The sequence below is a fragment of the Acanthochromis polyacanthus genome, chromosome 9 (genome assembly GCF_021347895.1).
Source record: "Acanthochromis polyacanthus isolate Apoly-LR-REF ecotype Palm Island chromosome 9, KAUST_Apoly_ChrSc, whole genome shotgun sequence".
Classification (NCBI taxonomy): domain Eukaryota; kingdom Metazoa; phylum Chordata; class Actinopteri; family Pomacentridae; genus Acanthochromis; species Acanthochromis polyacanthus.
In genome coordinates, this window is record NC_067121.1 from 20,122,674 (window position 1) to 20,143,566 (window position 20,893).

Below are 20,893 nucleotides of genomic sequence, written 5' to 3' on the forward strand. Positions count from 1 at the left end.
AAAATTCAGTCCAAACAACCATCTGAGGAGATGATAAATTAAACTAATGGTCCTGTAAGTGGTTCAACACATTTAAGGAGGCCTAAGTCATCTTTCTGTTAACCTGTCACACAAATATTCCTCTGCTGGATTTGATTTCAGCCAACATTCACAGTAATATCATTAGCGAACTTCAGCAGGTCGTTAAAAGCCGACTAAAGTGCTTCAAAAGGTTAATTTATTTGCTAATCATTCTCTTTCTCCGAACAATTATAATAAATCAACTCCTCGATGAACCACTTCAGTGTCACTTTCAACTCACACACTTGACTGTGCTGCTTGAGTCTCCTGTAGTCACAGAAATATTGCACATATATAATGGTTGCTATACGTATGTACTTGTGCGCAGATGTGAATGTGTGACTGTGTGTTACAGTTGTCAGTCTGACGATAGCTTTCGTCCAAAGAGACGACTGATTGATGCAGACTGTTTGCTGTGGTCATCACTTCATGTTCATCATGACATTTAGGCTAGTTCGACTTTTCAAAATTTAAATTATCCTACATTCCATAACACTAAAAAAAACAAAAAAACATACACTCTACTTCAAAAGTTTGGAGTCATCCAGGCATTTTCATGTTCTCAATAAAAACTCACCCTTTTATTCATTTTTGAACATAATTACACAAGACTTTTCTAATCATCAATTAGCTTTCTAATACGATTAGCTAACACAATGTAGCATTAGAACACAGGAGTGATGGTTGCTGGAAATGTTCCTCTGTACTCCTATGGAGATATTCCATTAGTAATTGGCTGTTTCCAACTAGAATAGTCATTTACCACATTAACAATGTCTAGACTATATTTCTGATTAATTTAAATGTCATCACCATTGAAAAAAATTGCTATTCTTTCAAAAATAAAGATGTTTCTACGTGACCCTAAACTTCTGAACAGTAGCGTATGTTCTATTATGTAGGACAAAATAACATTTAACTAGTGAAGAAACCACAGGCAGATGCAGCTGCAACCTTCCATGCCTACCTGTTGTAAATGTCGTCGTCCTCCCCTCCCCAGCCCCAGTACTCGTTTGGAAAGCCATTGATCTTCAGAAACTGCTTTTTACTGAGGCCTGAAACTCCTCCAAAGTAGCCTGCGTAGGGCAGCCTGCAGGACAGGAGGAAGGAAGACATGGGACAGGTAAGAGAAGAAAATGCTCTAAGTTAAGGCATAACCACGCATTCTTTAGGACGGGATGTTCCCCACAAACACGACGCAAATATCAAACTGTATTTACATTTCTACAATTCTACAATTTAATTAGATTTTGCCCAAAGCGATGTACGTCAGAGTAGATACAACACAAGCAAAGATCTAGTGAGGAGAAAACCTGGACAAGTGCCATAAAACAAGTTCAAGTGTGAATTGATTTCAGATTTTGTAACAATCAAAAGTTACAGAACACCCACATTTTTCCACTTTTTATTGGAAATTCTGCATGTTAATGTCTCACTGTCCTTTGAAATTCAAGCATAGAACAAACAAACAAATGAAGTAGAAAAAAAAATCTATTTACAAAACTAAATGTATTCTAAACTTTTGATTCATCAAACTAGCCACCTTTGGCAGATATAACAGCTCAACACACCCATGGTATTTTTTCCACAATAGAGGTCAAATAGTCTTCAGAAAGTTCTTCCCAACTCTGTCGCAGAAGTTAACATAAATGTGTGGCACTTGTAAGCTGCTTTGCTTTCACTCTTCTGTCCAGTTCATCCCAAAACCAGCTCCATTGGGTTAAAGTCTGGAAACTGTGCTGGACACTCCATATTTTCAAGCTTGCCATCTTCATTATCTTGCTGTAAGATGAATTCCTGACCAACTAGAAACATACCAGAGGGTACTGCGTGGTGCTACTGAATGCTCTGGTAGCCGTTTAGGTTCAGGGTACCTCTCACTCTGATATCCCTTCCTAACTCTATGCTAGCATCCGTGAAGCATCAGTGAACACAGTGCCCAAGCTGTGGGTCCATCCTGTAGATTCTGCAGGTCAGCACTGATTCCTATATTTAAATGCATATTTCTGGTCTTCAAAACTAAAGTAACAGAGAGGAGCTTCACATGGAGCATCGTGAAGAGAATATTTTTTTGCACGTTAAAGGACCCATAGAGCCCATAGATGTAAAACTGCAGATTACACATCCTCAGTTTGTGTGTGGCTGATCAACAGAGGTGCACACACACAGATCTGCAACATCACAAATCAACCTTCATGTATTTTCTTGTTTTACTTTTCCCTTGTATACGCTTTCCTACGTCATGCTGATACACTGGCACTCCTCATCAGTGATGTTTCCAGGGCCATTGAGTGTTTGGGTCTTTCACCGTCACACACCATCACCCAGCTGACCCAGTCGGAGTAGATCAATTCCCAGCCTGTGTGCAAGTAGTGTTGCACCACCTACTTTTATCTATTGCATAACAGATTGAGATGTCTGTCAAAATTCAACTATTTTAGGAGTAAGATCTGAAACATGTCAGATTAATGTCAGAAACATGTTCAGGATTAACTGGGTCTAATTCAGGATTTTGCAGAAACACTAATATACCTCCTAAAAGTCCTGTTTGCTGCCCACTGTTCAACGTGTGTCGATTCTTTCCTCAGACATGAATAAATTCCTGCAGCATCACACAGCAGCAGAAATATTAAATTGAGAGAGATGTGCCCATTTATGCACGTGGCACGGCACTGGTAACTTCATCAACACAGCGTTTGACAGGAAATAGTGTTCTGTGTTGTCCGACACATCCAATAGGTCAGCTGGTCTACACAGAATCAGGTTCTTACGGTGGAATGATTTATATTAAAGGTAGCTCAACTGGTTGAGCGGGCCCATAAACAGGGGCTATAATCCCCGATGCAGCAGCCCGAGTTTGATTCCAACTCACGGTCTGTTGCTGCAGGTCTTCTCCCCATTCTTCTCCCCACTTTCCTGTCCGTCTCTCTACTAACTTGTCTAATAAGATAAAAACAAAACAAAACAAAAAAAAGCTTGACTGGATGAATCCTGAGCTTCATCAGAACTGTTGAGGCATTTTTATTGAGATACAGTGGGTACGGAAAGTATTCAGATCCCTTGAAAATGGGGTCTGAATACACAGTGGTCGGTGGTTAGCATTGTTGCCTTACAGGTAGAAGATCCCCGGTTCGCCTATCGACCTGGGATCTTTCTGCATGAAGTTTGCATGTTCTCCCTGTGCAGCATGGGTTTCCGCTGGGTACTCCGGCTTTTTCCTCACCGTACAAAAAACATGCTGAGGTTAATTGACGATTCTAAATTGTCCGTAGGTGTGAATGTGAGTGTGACTGTTTGTCTCTATGTGTAGCCCTGTGATAGAGTGATGACCTGTCCAGGGTGTCCCCTTCCTTTGTCCCTAAGTCCGCTGGGATAGACTCCAGCCCCCTGCGACCCTGATGAGGTTTAATCAGTGTATGGATAATGGATGGATATTATCACACTGGCATCTGCACATACTTCTTGTCTATGTGAAGTCTATAACTGGTTCGCCTAACTCTGTGGGACAAGCAAATATTTGCAATAAGGTAAACAATGCCAGGTCTGCCATCTTGCTTGTTTTTCTCTGACTTACATGTGGTGTCTGCTACTATGGTGGCACAACGTTCTGCTACAAATTGGTGGAAATGTTGGTTTCTTTTCTAGAGCCAAAACTATCCTGGTAGAAAAGCAGCTCCTCCATAGCGATGATGTGATTGTGATCCGACCTCCATTTGACCCAACTAAAAGACATGTTCTGCAAGTTGGAGTCACTCAACCTTATTCAAAGATACGTGAAATTTGGAGCTGCTGGTAGCTGTCCAGAAGATACACCGAGGTCCACTACAGTATAGTGTCTTTTTGGGTCTTGTGGGCAGACGGGATATTCTTAATTTTCCTACTGGTGACCTAAACACATCTAGTGATGAACAGAGTGAACACATGGCTTTCTATGATGCTTATTTGTGTGTTTCAGTTTTTTTTCTGTGCAAGAACACACAAGGAATATATGAAATGATACACTCATCAGCAAAGTACAGGTATCAAAACACCATGTTATATATCTAGTTGGCATTACCATGTCCATAATATAAAGAAAAACAACAAAAAAAACTTTTATATCTGTGTGACAGTCTGGACAATCTCCTAAACCCCAGTTCAATAAAATCATTTATAAATGGTCTTCCACTTCTCCTGTGCATGTTCTCGGTGTTTGTTCATGTCAGGTAGCACGTGAATCCTGGACAGCAGCGCAATGTGATGTGACAGACTGAGCAGTTTCCTTTTCATATTTGGCCCTGAGAGACACACAATTTGCATTTGTGTTTCAGGCAATCAGATTTCTTCTTAACACATCTTGTCTTGGATGGTTTTTTTTAAGTGGATAATTTATGGCTGTCCATTTACAGTAAGTGGATAATCTATATCCATGTATAATCCACTCAACACACATAACATTATCAAGTGTACTGAGAAGAGATAGCATTTCTGCATTGGCTTCTGGATCTGATTAGCATTAGCTGTTTCTAAGCTAAGTTACATTGTTAGATTGAATGCTAGATAGTGTTTAATGATGTGTTTTCGTATGTCGTCCATCAAGACGTTACAAAAGAGACGTCAGATAACAGTAAGATATATTTAGAATTGACAAGGAGCAAATCATGTATAACGCACGTGTGTGTTTTTGTGTGTGTGTGGACAACGAGTGCAGACAAGCTGTTTTATTTTTTCCCCAAAAGTCATGAAACTGTTGGAGTGGGACGGACATTAGCCGGGAATGCCATGACAGGCGCCTGGAGTCTAACCAGAGGGCAACGTATGTACGTGTGTGTGTGTGTGTGAGAGAGAGAGAGAGAGAGAGTGTGTGTGCGCGAGTGTACATGTGTGCATATTCTGTATGTGTTGTCAAATGTGTGACAGCTCCCAGTTGAAAGATGACAAGAAGAAACTAATGAGACCATACGTTTCTTCACAATTTCTCCTAGCAACAATATGAGCAGTCATGTGTGTGTGTGTGTGTGTGTGTATACTTAAAAAGGACACATGCTAGGGGAGACGAAGACAAGAGAGCGAGTGAGAGAGCGGAAACTGAACTTAATGAACTGCGTGTTTTTCTTGAGAACTTTGAGATGCGAGTTTAAATTTTTTATAAAGTCTCGCTAGAAAGAGGATAAACAAAACTCTTATATAATATCTTTAACAGTTGTGGCTCCATAAACTCCATAACTATCTGATTATGTCCTAGGAAAAGTGTAATATTCATCATCAAATGGTAACTTCAGAGATTTTTAAGAGTATATACACTACCGTTCAAAAGTTTGGGGTTACTTGGAAATGTCTTTTGAAAAAAAAGCATTTTTTTCAAGTAAGATGACATTAAATTAATCAGAAATACATTCTAGACATTGTTAATGTGGCAAATGACTATGTTAGTTGGAAATGGCTGATTTTTAATGGAATATCTCCATAGGGGTACAGAGGAACATTTCCAGCAACCATCACTCCTTTGTTCTAATGCTACATTGTGTTAACTAATGGTGTTGAAAGGCTAACTGATGATTAGAAAACCCTTTTGCAATTATGTTTGCACATGAATAAAAGTAGAAGTTTTTGTGGAAAACATGAAATTGCCTGGTTGACCCCAAACTGTTGTACATAACGGAAATTAACAAAGTTTTGATTCCAATTTAGGCACAGAAAATATAAACCACACATCCCCTCGCTTTTTCTTTGCAGTTACATGCAAGATGCTGATTAGACACCATGATTAGTGCACAGGTGTGCCTTAGACTGCCCACAATATTATTGTGGAGTCTAATCAGCATCTTGATATGGCACACCTGTGAGGTGGGATGGATTTTCTCAGCAAAGGAGAAGTGCTCACTGTCACAGATTTAGACAGATTTGTGAACAATATTTGAGAGAAATGGTGATATTGTGTATGTGGAAAAAGTTTTAGATCTTTGAGTTCATCTCTTAAAAAATGGGAGCAAAATCAAAAGTGTTGTGTTTATATTTTTGTTGAGTGTATTTCTCTTCATTTCAGTATTTTGTCAAAGGTCACCTCGGCTCCTCAATTCACAGATTCACTGCAAGTAGAATCATGAAGATGGCGTAGAAACAAACAGCCTAGGCAGGTAACTAATGTTTTTCTCTGTTTTGGTGTTTCTATTTAAGTGGCATGGCCCATAAAAATCAATAGAAATGTAAGCACACAATTATAAATCCTGTATTTCATGTTACAGCCTTAACTCTTTAACCTTATGTCCAGTTCACACAAAACCTACAGCTATTGCTGTAAACTGCACGATTTAACAAATAAAGACACTGCAATGGAATCTTATAACCACACAGATTATTGCTATAGTTTTTCTGTTTCTCTGGCCACTCCCTAACTGTGATGAGACAGGCAAGACTGGATCTGGTGGCTGCGAAGGCCATATTATAAGATTCACATCATTTATTATCAAACCATTCAGTGACCCTTCATGCCCTGTGCACTGCTGTCTTCCAGGATCCCATCAGGATAGAAATGTTTCATCAGTGGATAAAGATGATCACTCAGAACAGCTTCGTATTGATCTGCAGTGACTCTTCTTTAAGGTAAGAAATGGCAGCAGACTGCTCCCTACAGCATAACAGGACCTTGGGAACCAATCACTGTAGGGGTCGGTGGTTCAGGTTTAACTTTCATTTGTCACCCATCTGGATATAATATGTGCCACACTTCTTTCATACAGTACTCCTTTGTGAGTCACGTCTGTTTAATACTTGATAGCAAGTCTGTGTGGTAAAGATAAAAATGTATAACATTATGTCACATTATGCCCTGTTGTGAATGATATTAAGGATGAATATATTTTGTATGTTATCACTGTTATTTTCATCTGACAGCGATCATAAACCACAGCTGTCGGCTGTAACAAAACAAATGGATGGATGTTATAGCTCTGCCACAGAAACAATTTAATGGACATCCCTATAAAATGACTGCTTATTTTGTTAAATCCCTGTTTTCCCCCTCCACTCACATCTCAGGTGGCAGGGACTAAGTTGTGAGCTAGAGCATAATCAAGGATATGCAAATTGGTAAACAAGAAAAGGAGAAAAACTCGTAGATGTGAATCCTCACATCAAACATAACACTGCCATGAGGCAGGGCATTGATGCCCGCTCTTTTAAGATACTGAGAGAAATGGTTCAAGCAGAATATGAGGGTATAGTTGCCTCTCAAAGTTCAAAACAAAACATTGTAAATTAGACTGACATTAAAGTCTCTGAAAGCTATTTTCTCATTTAGCTCCTAATTTCAAATAAGTCCTGAAGTAAAACACAGTGTCCTGTCAAATTTGCTACAGGTTTGGTTATTACTCTGCCAAGGAACACAGGGGAGTTATATGAGAATCAGTGTTGATTTGTCTGTCTGTCTGTTAGCAACATTACTCAAAAATGGACAAACAGATTTAGATGAAATTTTCAGGGAAGGTCAGAAATGACAAAAGGACCAACTGAGTAGATTTTGGCAGTGATGCGGCTTATAGTCTGGATCCACAGATTTGTAAAGGATTTCCATATCACTGCGAGGTAGCGGCACAGTGTCAATGTAACTATGACAACAAGTGAACGCTACATCAGCTGCTTTCTGACGATCACATGATTGTGATCCTACTACAAATTCACTGCTGCGGACCATGAATTGTCTGTTGGAAATCATACAACGACTGAGCAGCCTTGGCAGAGTACTCTGAGTGCTTTTCTTGTTTATTTTTGTGTTTGGACTGTATAGCAGGGGCGGCTGGTCAATAGAGGGCGCTAGGGCGCCGCCCCCTCTGTCTCACATCATATAGAGTCACAGCCCTTCCTTTAATAAAACGTTTTTAAAATAACATTTACATGTATATCATATGTTTTTAGCAAGCAAAATGGATAATAGAGCCTGTAGAGAGTTACTAAAATGTATAATTTGTAATAAAAAGTCAGATTAGAAACGTCATATCCAGCCGGGGCGCACTGATCTTTCCCATTGACTCTCGTTATAACTTTGACATGCGCAGTTCGTTCCTCTTCAATACAAGAGATAGCAGACAGCGGGGCACAGGATGACCGCGCCCTGCTAAGCAATCAGAGCTCCACTGTCCATGGGGTGGCAGCAGAGAGCGAGCAAAGAACACAGATGTAGAGGTGCTGGCTTTAATCTCTTAAATGTGAGGTTTTACTTTTTTGTCATTAAATAATGTAAATAGAAATGTTAGTTGACACAAGTGGCACTTTAGACTGAAAGCCTGTTGATTTTCTTATGTTCTGAAATCTGAGGAATTACTGTTGTTCTTTATTTTCATTGTAAATATTTAATGTTAGTTGACAGAAGCACTTTGGGCTCAAAGCCTAAGATATAAGTTTTATTTGTCACATGCACAGTTATACATAGTATAATGCCTAATGGTTTCACTATTTTTTTTCAGGAAAAGTGACAAATTTTTATTGCTTTGGTCTTAAATATGCAGATTTGCTGTTTTCTCATTGTCATGTCAGGTTGTTAATGTAAAAGTTAGCTCACAGAAGCACTGTCTGCTTTAAGCCTTATAGTTAGTTTTTTTTTTTAACAAAATGTCCAATGTTTGTTGGTTTCACAGGTATGGATTTGTTTTTGTTTATTTGAGTATGTAAATATAAATATGTTGTTCCAAAGAGTTTGCTGGACAGAAGAAGCACTTGGCACTCTTTGAAGCTGGAAAAATGAATTGTTTCTTTTTTTACTTTTGAAGTAAAAAATAGATTTGCATATTTATACATTCTTAATTTATTTAATTATAGAAAAGGAGATTTTAAGGGTTTGTGTACCAATTACACCTTATCTGGAGCAAATCATATCAAACACTGGGGGGATAAATTCAAATTCACTAGCTGGTAACATTTACGTGCATTTAATTGTCTATTTGACTCAGCAGTAGTGCTTAGGTGTACCCTCGTAGTGGTGCATAGTAATAGCACATCAAATGGCTGTGAACATAATTTACATCAATTCTTGTATTCCGGTGTTGCCGACTCTGCTATTTGGTTTGGTAAATTAAGTGTGCCCCCCCAAGAGAAAAAAATCACCAGCTGCCACTGCTGTATAGCGGTGTGAAATGGGTGGGGCTCAGTCTGTAAAATGTGATATCACACACTTGCACACCAATCTGCATTTAGCCACAAATAAAATTTGATGACAGGCTGTTTGCTCTAATGAAACCACATTTCACAGTCCCAGTGAGGGACATAAACTTTTATGCCTTTTACTTCTAAGCTGAACCTTTCCTTTCTTTGACTTTAATGCCGATTGTCCCCAATTTCATAATGACCACTTAATATTGAAAAGAAACATTTAAGTTGTGTAATCTTGGTTTCAGGAACAGGGCCTGTGAAGCTCCCATTGTGAAGAAACAGTGTGCAGTGTGCTAATATTGGCGGGAATAGGTCATGACCCAGCATTAACGTGTTCTGCCTAAATGGGCTGTAGCACAACTCACACCGTTCCTACCCACAGAACAAGTACTTAAACATCCACAAAATTATGTACAATATAATGGTAATATAATTTAATACATTACACGAGGTCTTATGATTGGCTATAATTTGTGTAATGCTTTCAAAAAAGCTGCGTTGTGAAATGGACATGAAGGTGACTCTTTCTGTTCAGGGAGCGGTTCGTGTTGTGAGGTGCTAAGGTAATGGAGTCGCACTTAATGTGACCTGACTTTCACTGTCAGTGTTTTCCCCATCTATCGCAAACGTCTAGTGCTTTTACATTTTGAAGCAGCATCTTGTCTTCCTGAAACCCAGAAATAGAGAAATGAGGTCCTGCTTGCTCTTAACCCAGTGCTTCACTAGTTGGGCTACTGGTTGCTAGCACGGTTGCTCAGGTTTCCTCTAATTTGGAAGCTTTCTAAATGCTAAACTAGAAAAACTGAACAAAAGAGTTATTAGGAAGAGTTGGACCACTCTGACCTTGGGGACCACTTCTCTTCAACAATCTGATTTTTGCATCAGTAATTAATTAGAATCAGTTCTGTGACCTTCCACTCACTCTAACCACAAAGCTTTCCTTTTATCCTCTTTTTTCATTTGTGAGGAGCCAAAGGGTCTGATGAAACAATTTTAAGTCTGTCCTGATTCACAGCTAATAAGAAATGTGAGCTACAGTCCCGCTTACCACCTGGCATTGTGTTTGTTGCCAGATAGCATTAGCTTATTGAGCACTATATCAGGGACCTGCAGAAGCCCCTAAAGGGTTTCCAGTAGGATAACTCTTGTAGACTGACAGCTCTTGGATTGGTAGGTCACATTCATTGGCCATGTTTAGACCATTAATCAATACTCCCAGTGCTTTTAGATAATTGAGGGCAGGTGTGGTGTCATTATGCAAAAAAGACACTAAAACAGGACCCAACCTTTCAGTACTTTGGAACTCATCTGACTACACGGCATTTTAAATTTTCAGGTGTAAAGTTTCTTCCTCATATGTCCTATTCAGGTTCTTTTTGTGGCTTTTCCTCCCTCAAGGAGATCTACTCTCAACATTACCATTTAAAGCTACTTTAAAAAGCATCTGAAGGCCCTGCATCCTATCCTAACATGCCCACTTTCTAATATATATTTTTTTTCTTTTACCAATCTCATATTTAGTTTTTCTGTCTCAAGGACACATCAGTGCTACATCAAGCACTCAAACACAAATGAGTGCTGATCCCACTGCACAAGACTTGAAGATGAGTGACCTTTTAACCCTCTACATATTGACCTACTCACTACTCCAGTGGTATCACCAGCTACAGAAGGGAGACTTTATTTTATCAGCACTTACTGCATATCTGCGGTATGCTTATATGTTTTACTCTGCATGTATCAGAGCTTCAACTACCAATTACTTTTTGTTTGATTACTTGGTTGAATACTTTTTACTAATTGAAAAAAAAAAGTCTATATATTGACAGAAAACTGTCCAAATGCCGATCACAGCTCTCATTTTTAAGCCTCCAAACCCCTCCAAACCCACAGTAGGTTTAAAACTCATGTTATTTTTTTAAAGCGAATTGATCAGAGCAGGAATCTGTAACAACAGGAATCATCTGGTTTTTACAAATGTCCGACAGTCCTCAAACTAATTATGTGTGACTAGCTAGTAAACTTAATCAAGTCTAAGCTTAAAAACATGATATTAAAAAAAATCAAAAGTCTCATTTTAAAATTTACCAAAAAATTAACAGCACTAACTAGGTCTTGTAAAAATCTAAAATGTCTGCACTTCTCAGCACAGCTGAGAAGCTGTGATGGACTCCGCTGTGACCAACAGTCACATGACAAAAATTCAGTGACTTTCCGGCTGACCCGCAGGCTGGCTTTACCCAGAGAAGACACAAGTACAGAAAGAAAATTAGCATGCACCAAGTTTGGTAAAAAAAAAAAAAAGAAAGAAAGTATGTGAGGTCACAATTTTTTACCCAATGTTGGGAACATCTACAGGCATACAGGAAAATGTTGCTAATGTAAAATGTTGTGGGTGTTCCCCCTACTTTTATAAAATAAATATTTTTAAAAATCTATTTTTTTCTTGAAGATTTACTGCATCATACTGTTTCACATTGCACAAAAGACCTTTTTGACCTTTTGCATAGAAGCAAATCTGCAGTTAAAATTAGTCTACAATGAGTAAAAAATGTGACAGGAGCAAAAACTGCCCTAAAAAGATTCAGAGGATTTATTATAATGTCATTTGGCTGCTTGTTTTCACTAACCGACACTTCAAAATCCAAATATACTCAATTTGGTATCACATGTCAAGGGAAACCAGCTATTCCACACCATTATGCGTGTGGAACCAAGTAATGCTTGAAAAATCACCTAAATTATTAACTGATTAACAAGATAACTGCCAATTATTTTTCTGCTCTGAGAACTGTTTCAACTCTAACATGAATATGTAGCATTTGTACTTTATGTGTGTGTTTTATTATTCATGAATTTATCACATATCCAGTTACACATGTCCAAATAAGTCAGTGCATCACTGAAATAAAGTATAAAAAACATGCAAATACTGAGTTTCTTCTTTCTACCTCCTTTATGAAGCTACAGCTGACTATGGGTGGGTGTAACAGATCATGTTTGCACACAGTTTTCATACTTAGTAAAGATTTTTTCTATTTCTGTAGTCAAGATCTGTTAGTTATGCTTTAGAGCATGTGCTCTTGTTAGGACTACAGAAGTATGACCAAATAAAAATTGGCAGCAGTGAACTGTGGTGCATTTTTATGCTAATTTAGGCTAGAGACAAGAATTTCAAAGTATAATGAGATTTACTCAAATTAAATACTGCTCTTTCAATTGTCTGTCAGAACACAGGCTGTAGGCCATCTCTGAAGCTCTCTGTTAGGAAGCCATGAACGTATTTAAAGTCTACATATTTCCATCTGACAAAGTAAGTGTAACAAAAAATAAAAGTGATGCATAGCAAACAGGTACGAGCCCTGCCTGTACAGAACATCCTTCAGTCTTTCTAGATGTAATTATCCCTCAATGCGCATGCACCAAATGGATGTGGATTCACATAAATACATTAGTCAATATCATGTCACCTGAAGCCAAACTTGTCCATGGCAATGGCGAAGTGCCTTGGCTGGTCGTAGCAATGGTAGAGGTTGCGATCATCCATAGGGATCAGGTCCACGTCGCTAAAGATGAAGCAGTCGTACTCTGCATCCTTCAGAGCCTCCGTGTAGCCAACGTTCAACAACTTGGCACGGTTGAAAGTTTCCTCACCCAACTGCAAGACATACAGATAAAGATATTCCATAACTCTAGAGCAGGGTCTAACAGTCTGAAACAGAAGAAGATGTGCGATATTTGCAACACGCACATTAATAGGTTAACTCATAACATTACTCCGTCTCTATCAAGGGCAACATCAGAATTAGAATTCTATTAGTCCACTCTGCTGTGTGATCAAATGCAGGACAATGTAGTAATTAAATAGGTCACTGAAAGGTAGAAAATAACCTGCTGTTTTCATTTCAACTGCAATCAAAGTGGGAGTAGGAGCCAGTTATGCGGTTATGAATCAGGCCTTTCACATATAATATCAATGAAAACAACATTCAGATGATGAACTGCTGCAGGCAGCTGGTACCATAAACAAAGAGAGAATGAGTCAGACTGAGTTAAATGAGGGCAGGCTTAAATTAAACTTGTTTTTCCGTGTGAATGCCGTATGAACTGAACAGAAAAGATCAGGTCCTCAACACGACGAAGTACATCAACTTAACTCAAATTTAACAAACTAAGAAAACTGTGATTTTTCATCCATTTTTAAAAACGTCTTCTTAACCTAATTGGAATAAAATCAGAATATATGATTTAATGCATGTCGGTTTTTGCCGCTGTTGAATAGGTAGCTTGTGAGCTAGCAATCCAAACATTTGGTTAGCTAGCAGCCTCCGATTACATCCCTATGCAGCTACCAGAAATGCAGAGGGCTCATATTTGCTTTTACTTGTTTAGACACAAATAAGAGAAATGGTTAATTTGATTTTATCTCGACGAAAAGGTTAAAGAATGCTGCATTTTCCTTATAATCCGACAGTCACCATCCAAAGTGACACCTCATCATTGAACATCGATATAGAGTGTCTGCAGTGCTGCTCTGTCTTTATCGCTACATGCAGTATGAACTGATGTGCTCATTGACCCCAAGAGAGGTGGCTGCGGCAGTGAAAAGTATCTGTTTTTCAGTCTCATGGCCCAGGTTCAACACTTTGTCTAAGATAAATGCATTCTTGCCAAACAGCACAGCGGTGGGAGATAGCCGAGGTTAATATATCTGACAGTTACAAATTCAATAATGTACAAGGTACTGTATCTCTCTGTCTCTGCAGAGCCCTTTGCAACAGCTTGGCTTGGTAAAGTCCAAGACCTTGTCGAGTGGCAGAGAGGTCAGCAAGCAAGAAGAGAAGCTACTGTGCAACCTAAAACTGTTTGGCACTTTGACAGTCCATTGTCCTCGAACATGCTTTGAATTTAGTCAGCTTTTCATGATAAGTTTGAAGGAATGAAGGAGACCTGGAAGTGGAGACAGATGTGCCATCCAGGAGGGACAAACAGTCAGACCCTTTGTTTTGTTAGTAACTGGTCGAACAGACTCCCACCGGGAAAAGCTTACCTTACTCTTAGTTTACAGCGAGTTCATCTATTGTTGTACAAATGGCCTCAAGTTCCTTAGAAAGAGCAAGTTCAATCTTTACTGCAACAGCTAAAGCCCTTGTAGGGTCAGCGACTTCATCTGCCACTTGTGCAAAAAGCTGCAGACAAAAGACTGAATTTACTTGCTAAAAGAGCCATTTGAACAAGATATCATGGAAAAATTCCTGCCCCCTAGAAATTACATTTATATATCACAAAGCTGTTTACTAATGCTGTGATGACTAATGTCATCAGTGGCAGGATTATGTTTACATGCAATGTACATATCAGGACTTTGACAGCAGAGACCAGGGTTTGCTTTCACAGCAACATGAAGTTTTGAGGAACAAAATAAAACAACTTCAAGCTAGCAAAAGACCATCATAATGTACTGCAAAACTTATGAGATTAACCAAAATCCAATTTAAAATCCATCATTTAGTTTGAAAGGCTTGCTGTCTTTACAAATTTAACACTAATAGTAATTTAAAAACTGCAAAGATTCCAGCATTGGTCAGAGATAGAAACTATAAAAACAGAGAAAATCCTGACAGCTGTCATGTTACTTATGTAAAGCAAATATAGCATAAAAATAACTGAAACTCATACAGTACAATGACAATTAGACGCAAGGAAATCTGCTGCTTTTAAACTGAAAAATGGGCTTTTTCTGACTAATGTAACACATTTTAGTCCTTATACAAAGTCTTCAGGATGTGAGGGGCCTCACATGACAAGATTACAGGTTTATGTTAATGAGATTGGGCCTGAGTGTGAAGCTCCTTCCTCATATCTTAAAAAAAAGGACTTCCCAGTTGGATAAATGCCCCAGTATGTAGCAGAACAATGTACCAGTGTTACAAATTTGCTGCAGTCACGTATTTCTTGGCCATTTGGGAAAACCACCCACTTTTGACAGCAGCGAGAATCTTTGGAATGATTAATGCATCTGCTGTCCTCACTTCTGTTCAGGATATGGTTTCTTTTTGTTTTTGGAAGTACATTTCCCTTCATACTGGTGCATTATCTGTTCGGACCGACCATGAATCAAGCACAACGCGTAATCCTCCTGGTAAGCCCACTAATACCTGAGATTTGAGAGCATAATCCCCCTGTGCAGGTAACAAAAAAAAAATCTATTGTCACAAATCCACTGGGGCTCCAAATATCAGCTAAAGTGGTCTTCTGCCTGTTTCTGAAACACGTCGGTTCAATAGGTCGGAACAATATCAAAGTGTGACCCACAAACAGAGCAGGAAGATCAGCAGCTGATGCCTAAGAGGAAAACTGAAACAAATGGTCAAAAACAAGAGTATTTTAAAATGCAAAGTGTTGGAAAGGCACTCCTCTTTTTTCCCAAATTAATCTAGTTAAAGTCTGTTATGAATCTCTAAATTTGACTTAATGTAAATCTGAACACAGATCAAGGATTTACTGTGCAAACAAAAACAAATGAAAAAAGTGTTAGGTTTTGACTTCACTGGCCACACATGTCCATACTCAACAACAGCAGCATTTCATCTTCTCAAACATTTCATCACCTAAACCCATGAGTGCATTAGTAGAGCTGGATACAGGACTGTCACAAAGCCTGGCTGCTAATCTCTCCCTAAGACCAACAGCACTATTACAACTGAAAATATCCCACGGCTCAAAAGGCATTTTTCTCCCTCCACAGACCAGCACTATAAAGCAGAGAGACATTTGGTACTACAAACAAGGTTAATTAATTCATTATTAACTCTTCCTACTATAAATTTTTAAGTTGCGCAGGTTTAATATTTGTAAATAGTCCCGGGGCCCAGGAAAGTGTTTTTTAATTAAATGTAAAGTCAATGGGCTGAGTGGAAAGCCAAGAGTGGGGCGACTGGTGGAAACACTAATGTGTATGTGCAGTGGGAGGGAAACCAGAGCTTATGTGCTGAGTGAGCAGTGGACATCCTTTTCAAGTCCAGCGTCTACATCCATAACACACACACACACACACACACACACACACACACACACACACACACACACACACACACACACACACACACACACACACACACACACACACACACACACACACACACACACACACACACACACACACACACACATATACTGCATATACACACACACACTTAAAAAAACTTCGTATATTTCATTTATGTTGAAGTTTTCTGTCTTCTTCATCAAAGATGACTCCATGTTTTTACTGAAAGTTTAAAAAAAAATGTAGCATTTTGTGCTGCAAGTCACAATAAATATAGCCACAGATTCTAGTTCTTACTCTGCCAAGGAACGCGGCGGAGTTATGTGATGATTCGCCTTGTCTTGTCTGTCTGTTCATAACATCACTCAAAAATGGAAAAACGGATTAGGATGAAATTTTTGGGGAAGGTCAGAAATGATACAAGGAGTTATGTATGTGCACTAATCATGGTGTCTAATCAGCATCTTGATATGGCACACCTGTGAGGTGGGATGGATTATCCCAGCAAAGGAGAAGTGCTCACTATCACAGACTTAGACAGATTTGTGAACAATATTTGAGAGAAATGGTGATATTGTGTATGTGGAAAAAGTTTTAGATCTTTGAGTTCATCTCATAAAAATGGGAGCAAAAACAAAAGTGTTGCGTTTATATTTTTGTTCAGTGTAGCACACACATGCATGACATGCCTGTGCTCAGCGCATGGTCCTTTTGTTTGTGGCTACATCCATATTAAATGGCAACATTCTAGGCTGTTGTGATTTCTGATCATTAAATTACTAAGAAACAAATGCTGCATTTCTGGGGAAAAAAATGCTGCATTTCTGACAATGACGCATAGGGGGATGAACAGCCTTGGTGATGTACCGTTTTACTTGTCTTATAATGTATGTGTTGGTGTGTTCATTTAACAGGCAAAATTAAAAATAAACTGAAAAGCCAAAGCGAGAACAGTTGATGGACTTGAATGGAAGTGTCAAGAGGGCTGCGTTTCCCACAGGATACCGTATAACTTTATGAAAACAAAGCCCTCTTTTTGTGCTCCTATGTTAATTAAGGATCGCTGTTATCATTGTTTATTATGTTAATAAGACATTTGTGTGTGAACCTTCAAGCAGCTCCGTATTCCTGAATCCTTACCTGCCATAAGGGAGTTCACATCAGTTGCAGGTCTGGAGGTAAACTGACATCTGTTACGTCAAACCAAGAATGCTGATAGGTACAGAGGCTGAGGAGCTTCAAAGTATGTGTCCTTGATCTGACTATAGTATGTTAACGTGTTGTTCAGTTTTCAACTATATGAAGTGATGATTGAAATATGCATGGTCCCCAAGTTCTAAGGTGTTTCAAATGTCAACTGTAAAATGCCAAACAGCTTTTCAAAAAGCTGTCAAGAAGCCCGACAGAGTAGGAAATTTCAGTCTTCCTCTGTGCTTTAACCAATCCATCTCACATCACTCCACCGTCGAGTTTTTTGTTATTAGTGGTTTTACATTGCTGATGCAGGTTTTTCTCTGGACTCTGCATTCCCCCCTGCAGCTAGGCACATTTTCAAGTTTTTGTTTCTCCTCCTTCATGCTGTTGTTTCCTGACCAAAACCTGTCTGCACTGGAAAAGACTGCTCGACCACAATTTGCCTACAGTGGCCCACGGGGAACAGTAAAACTGTTCAAGTGTGAATATTTGACAAATCAACAAATTACGGGGTGAAACGCAGAAAGGGTTCCCCAATTTAGCATAGAGCAGTTCTCGGCTCCTCATTTGCAATTTCGCTGGCATCTTTTAACTTTCAAGGACATTTCTGCTCCATTAATTTTTGATCAGGCTCTACATAATGCAGTGTGCATATGCATGTGAGCATGAAGCCTCAGCCTTGAGTAAATGAGTTTACTGACAAGTATGACAAATGTGTGCCACAAATACGGTCTTCTTCAGTTTGCTAAAACGGCTGCCGCTTCAAACTTACGCATGAAATTTTTTTTAAAAAGTATGTAAACAACACACTTATGAGGCAGCAATTCACCTGGACGTATATCTGCAAACATCCAGCTACTATGACCTTCAGTTCTTCGGAAATTGCCACATATTTACTGCACAGTTAATTGAAAAAGTAAACAGGCAGCTGTCACCGTGGTAGGTTTTATTGTGGAAGTCACCCTCTCTGCAGTGATGCTCTTTAAATTAAATGCTTAGGACTGTTTATTTTTGAACAAGACAAGAGGCGTTTTAGTTCATTGTGCACTAATGGGCATTTAGAAATAACAGAGCATTGGGTCCTGGCATTTTATAGTGTTACATTCATGTGGCAGATGCTTTTATCAATGGTGACTTACATTAAGTGCACTTAACCTCCACAGGGAAGAAAATCTATCCCAACAACTAAAAACTTTTAAATGCATTTCTCATTCACAAACCGCTGCAAACATCATTTAGAGGCCAATATTGCTGCTTTTTAAAAAAAAAAGAAAAAAAAAAGTTTTGTTTAATAGCTGAACAACACAAAGTTCCACCTGAATTATGACTGCTGGAGTGCAGATGATTATGTAAATGTGTTTTGTTGCTTCACACAATTGATTTATTAGTTACCTTCTCACATCCATGTTTGGATCTGTGCATACTTGTACAACAGAGGATAGCCAAGTGTAAACATATTGGGCTGAACTTTAATAGCAGCTCAGTCTGTCCTATTCCCACTGACTTTTCTGCTCCCCACCCCACCCACCCACCCACCCACCCACCCACCCACCCACCCACCCACACACACACACACACACACACACACACACACACACACACACACACACACACACACACACACACACACACACACACACACACACACACACTAAACCTTGCAGTATTTTTTCTGCCCATTTAGGTGCACTGTAAAAAGTTAGAAACACAATATGCATAAGAGTGAATGAAGCTTACGCATTAGCAAACAATGGCATATTTACCTATCCATCAAACAAGGATTAATATTATTGTGTTCTTTTAGGATTAAAGTACTTGGTCTGTACCACGGGTTCTTTGTGTGGAGCATGGAGCGAGGTGGGAATCATCACTCAGAAGTGGTTTCAAGTGACACAACAAGTCTGCAGCTTATTAACTTTAAGAACTGCAGCTCCAGACAAATATATTTACACTTCTTTTAGACCCGTTTGGTTTTTACCAGCTTTTTGGGGAACTATCCATGTCTCTTTTACTGCTAATTGCTCCACCAATTAGTTGCTAACTGTGTTTGTCAGTGTACAATCATGGCCCTTTCAGTAAGAACATGACAATGGCACCGCTGCTCTACAATCCTTTTATTTTCAGTTGGCTTGCCTGCACAATGCTTAGCACAGTGACGCTGCCTGATGAACTTGCACAGCAGTGAAAGTTCAAATTAGTTGATCATTGACCCCCGCATGCTGTGATGAATATCCATATAGCAAAGAGAAACGATCCTGCCAGATCGCAAAGGAAGGCAAAGCAAACGGCTTACGTGTGTCTGAATTCCTTGAATTACATAACACCAGTCTGCGTTTGTAATGAAGCCTCTGGAAGAAAGAAAAATCTCGGCAACAGGTTTCCATCCAAGTACGTATATCAGGTGTGTTTTAACCTCTTTAACCTTGTCAATGGTTACACAGAATATTTTACTGACTCAGTCTGCCCATTGTCTCTGTTGCCTGACTCCCACTGACCATTGTGCTCAAAGAGTCATGAGCTTTTTAGAGCATTTTTAAAAGAAATAACAGTTAATGGTTCTGAAAGTGGGGCTGCACAGTGGTTGGGTGGTTAGCACTGCTGCCTCACATCTAGAAGATCCCCTGTTCATGTCCCGATCAGGCATAACATTCTGACCACAGACAGGTGAAGTGAATAAAACTGATTATCTCTTCATCGTGGCTCCTGCTAGTGGGTTGGATATATATGGCAGCAAGTGAACATTTTACCCTCAAAGTTGATGTGTTAGGGAGGAAAAACGGGCAAGTGTAAGACTTTGAGCGAGTTTGACAAGGACCAAATTGTGATGGCTAGAAGACCGGGTCAGAGCATCTCCAAAATTGCAGCTCTCGTGGGCTGTTCCCGGTCTGCAGTGGTCAGTATCCATCAAAAGTGGTCCAAGAAAGAAAGAGTGGTGAAGATGCGACAGGGTCATGGGCGGCCAAGGCTCATTGATGCACATGGGGAGCGAAGGCTGACCCATGTGGTCTGATCCAACAGATGAGCTAGTGCTGTTCAAATTGTCAAAGAAGTTAGTGATGAAGAATGAATAATAGAAAGGAGTCAGAACGCACAGTGCATCTCAGTTTGTTGACTATGTGGTTGCATAGCTGCTGACCAGTCAGGGTGGCCATGCTGACCCCTGTGCACCGTCAAAAGCACCAACAATGGACATCAGAACTGGACCACGGAGCAATGGAAGAAGACGGTCTGGTCTGATGAATCACGTTTTCTTTTACATCACATGGATGGTGTGTCACAGATCATGTACACCTTTTCATGGAAACAGTATTCCCTGATGCTTTTGGCAGGAATGGTTTGACGAGCACAACGAGTTTGACGTGTTGACTTGACCTCCACATTCCCCAGATCTCAATCGAATGAAGCACCTGTGGGCTGTGATGGACAAACAAGTCTGATCCATGGAGACCCCACCTCGAAACTTCCAAG

General features: G+C 39.5%; 1 protein-coding gene across 2 annotated transcripts in view; it reads right to left on the bottom strand.

The window, feature by feature from the left end:
- b4galt2 (UDP-Gal:betaGlcNAc beta 1,4- galactosyltransferase, polypeptide 2) overlaps nt 1-20,893 on the bottom strand; it is a 258,127-nt gene that overhangs the window by 45,219 nt on the left and 192,015 nt on the right. For both annotated transcript variants that reach the window (XR_002595573.2, XM_022191165.2), the window contains exons 5-6: nt 12,654-12,841; nt 1,028-1,150 (exon numbers count right to left, since the gene is read on the bottom strand). Coding sequence is in view for 1 of the 2 variants with exons in the window: in XM_022191165.2 (XP_022046857.1) it covers nt 1,028-1,150; nt 12,654-12,841 (311 nt within the window). In the remaining variant the exon portion in view is untranslated. The remainder of the gene's footprint in view (nt 1-1,027; nt 1,151-12,653; nt 12,842-20,893) is intronic.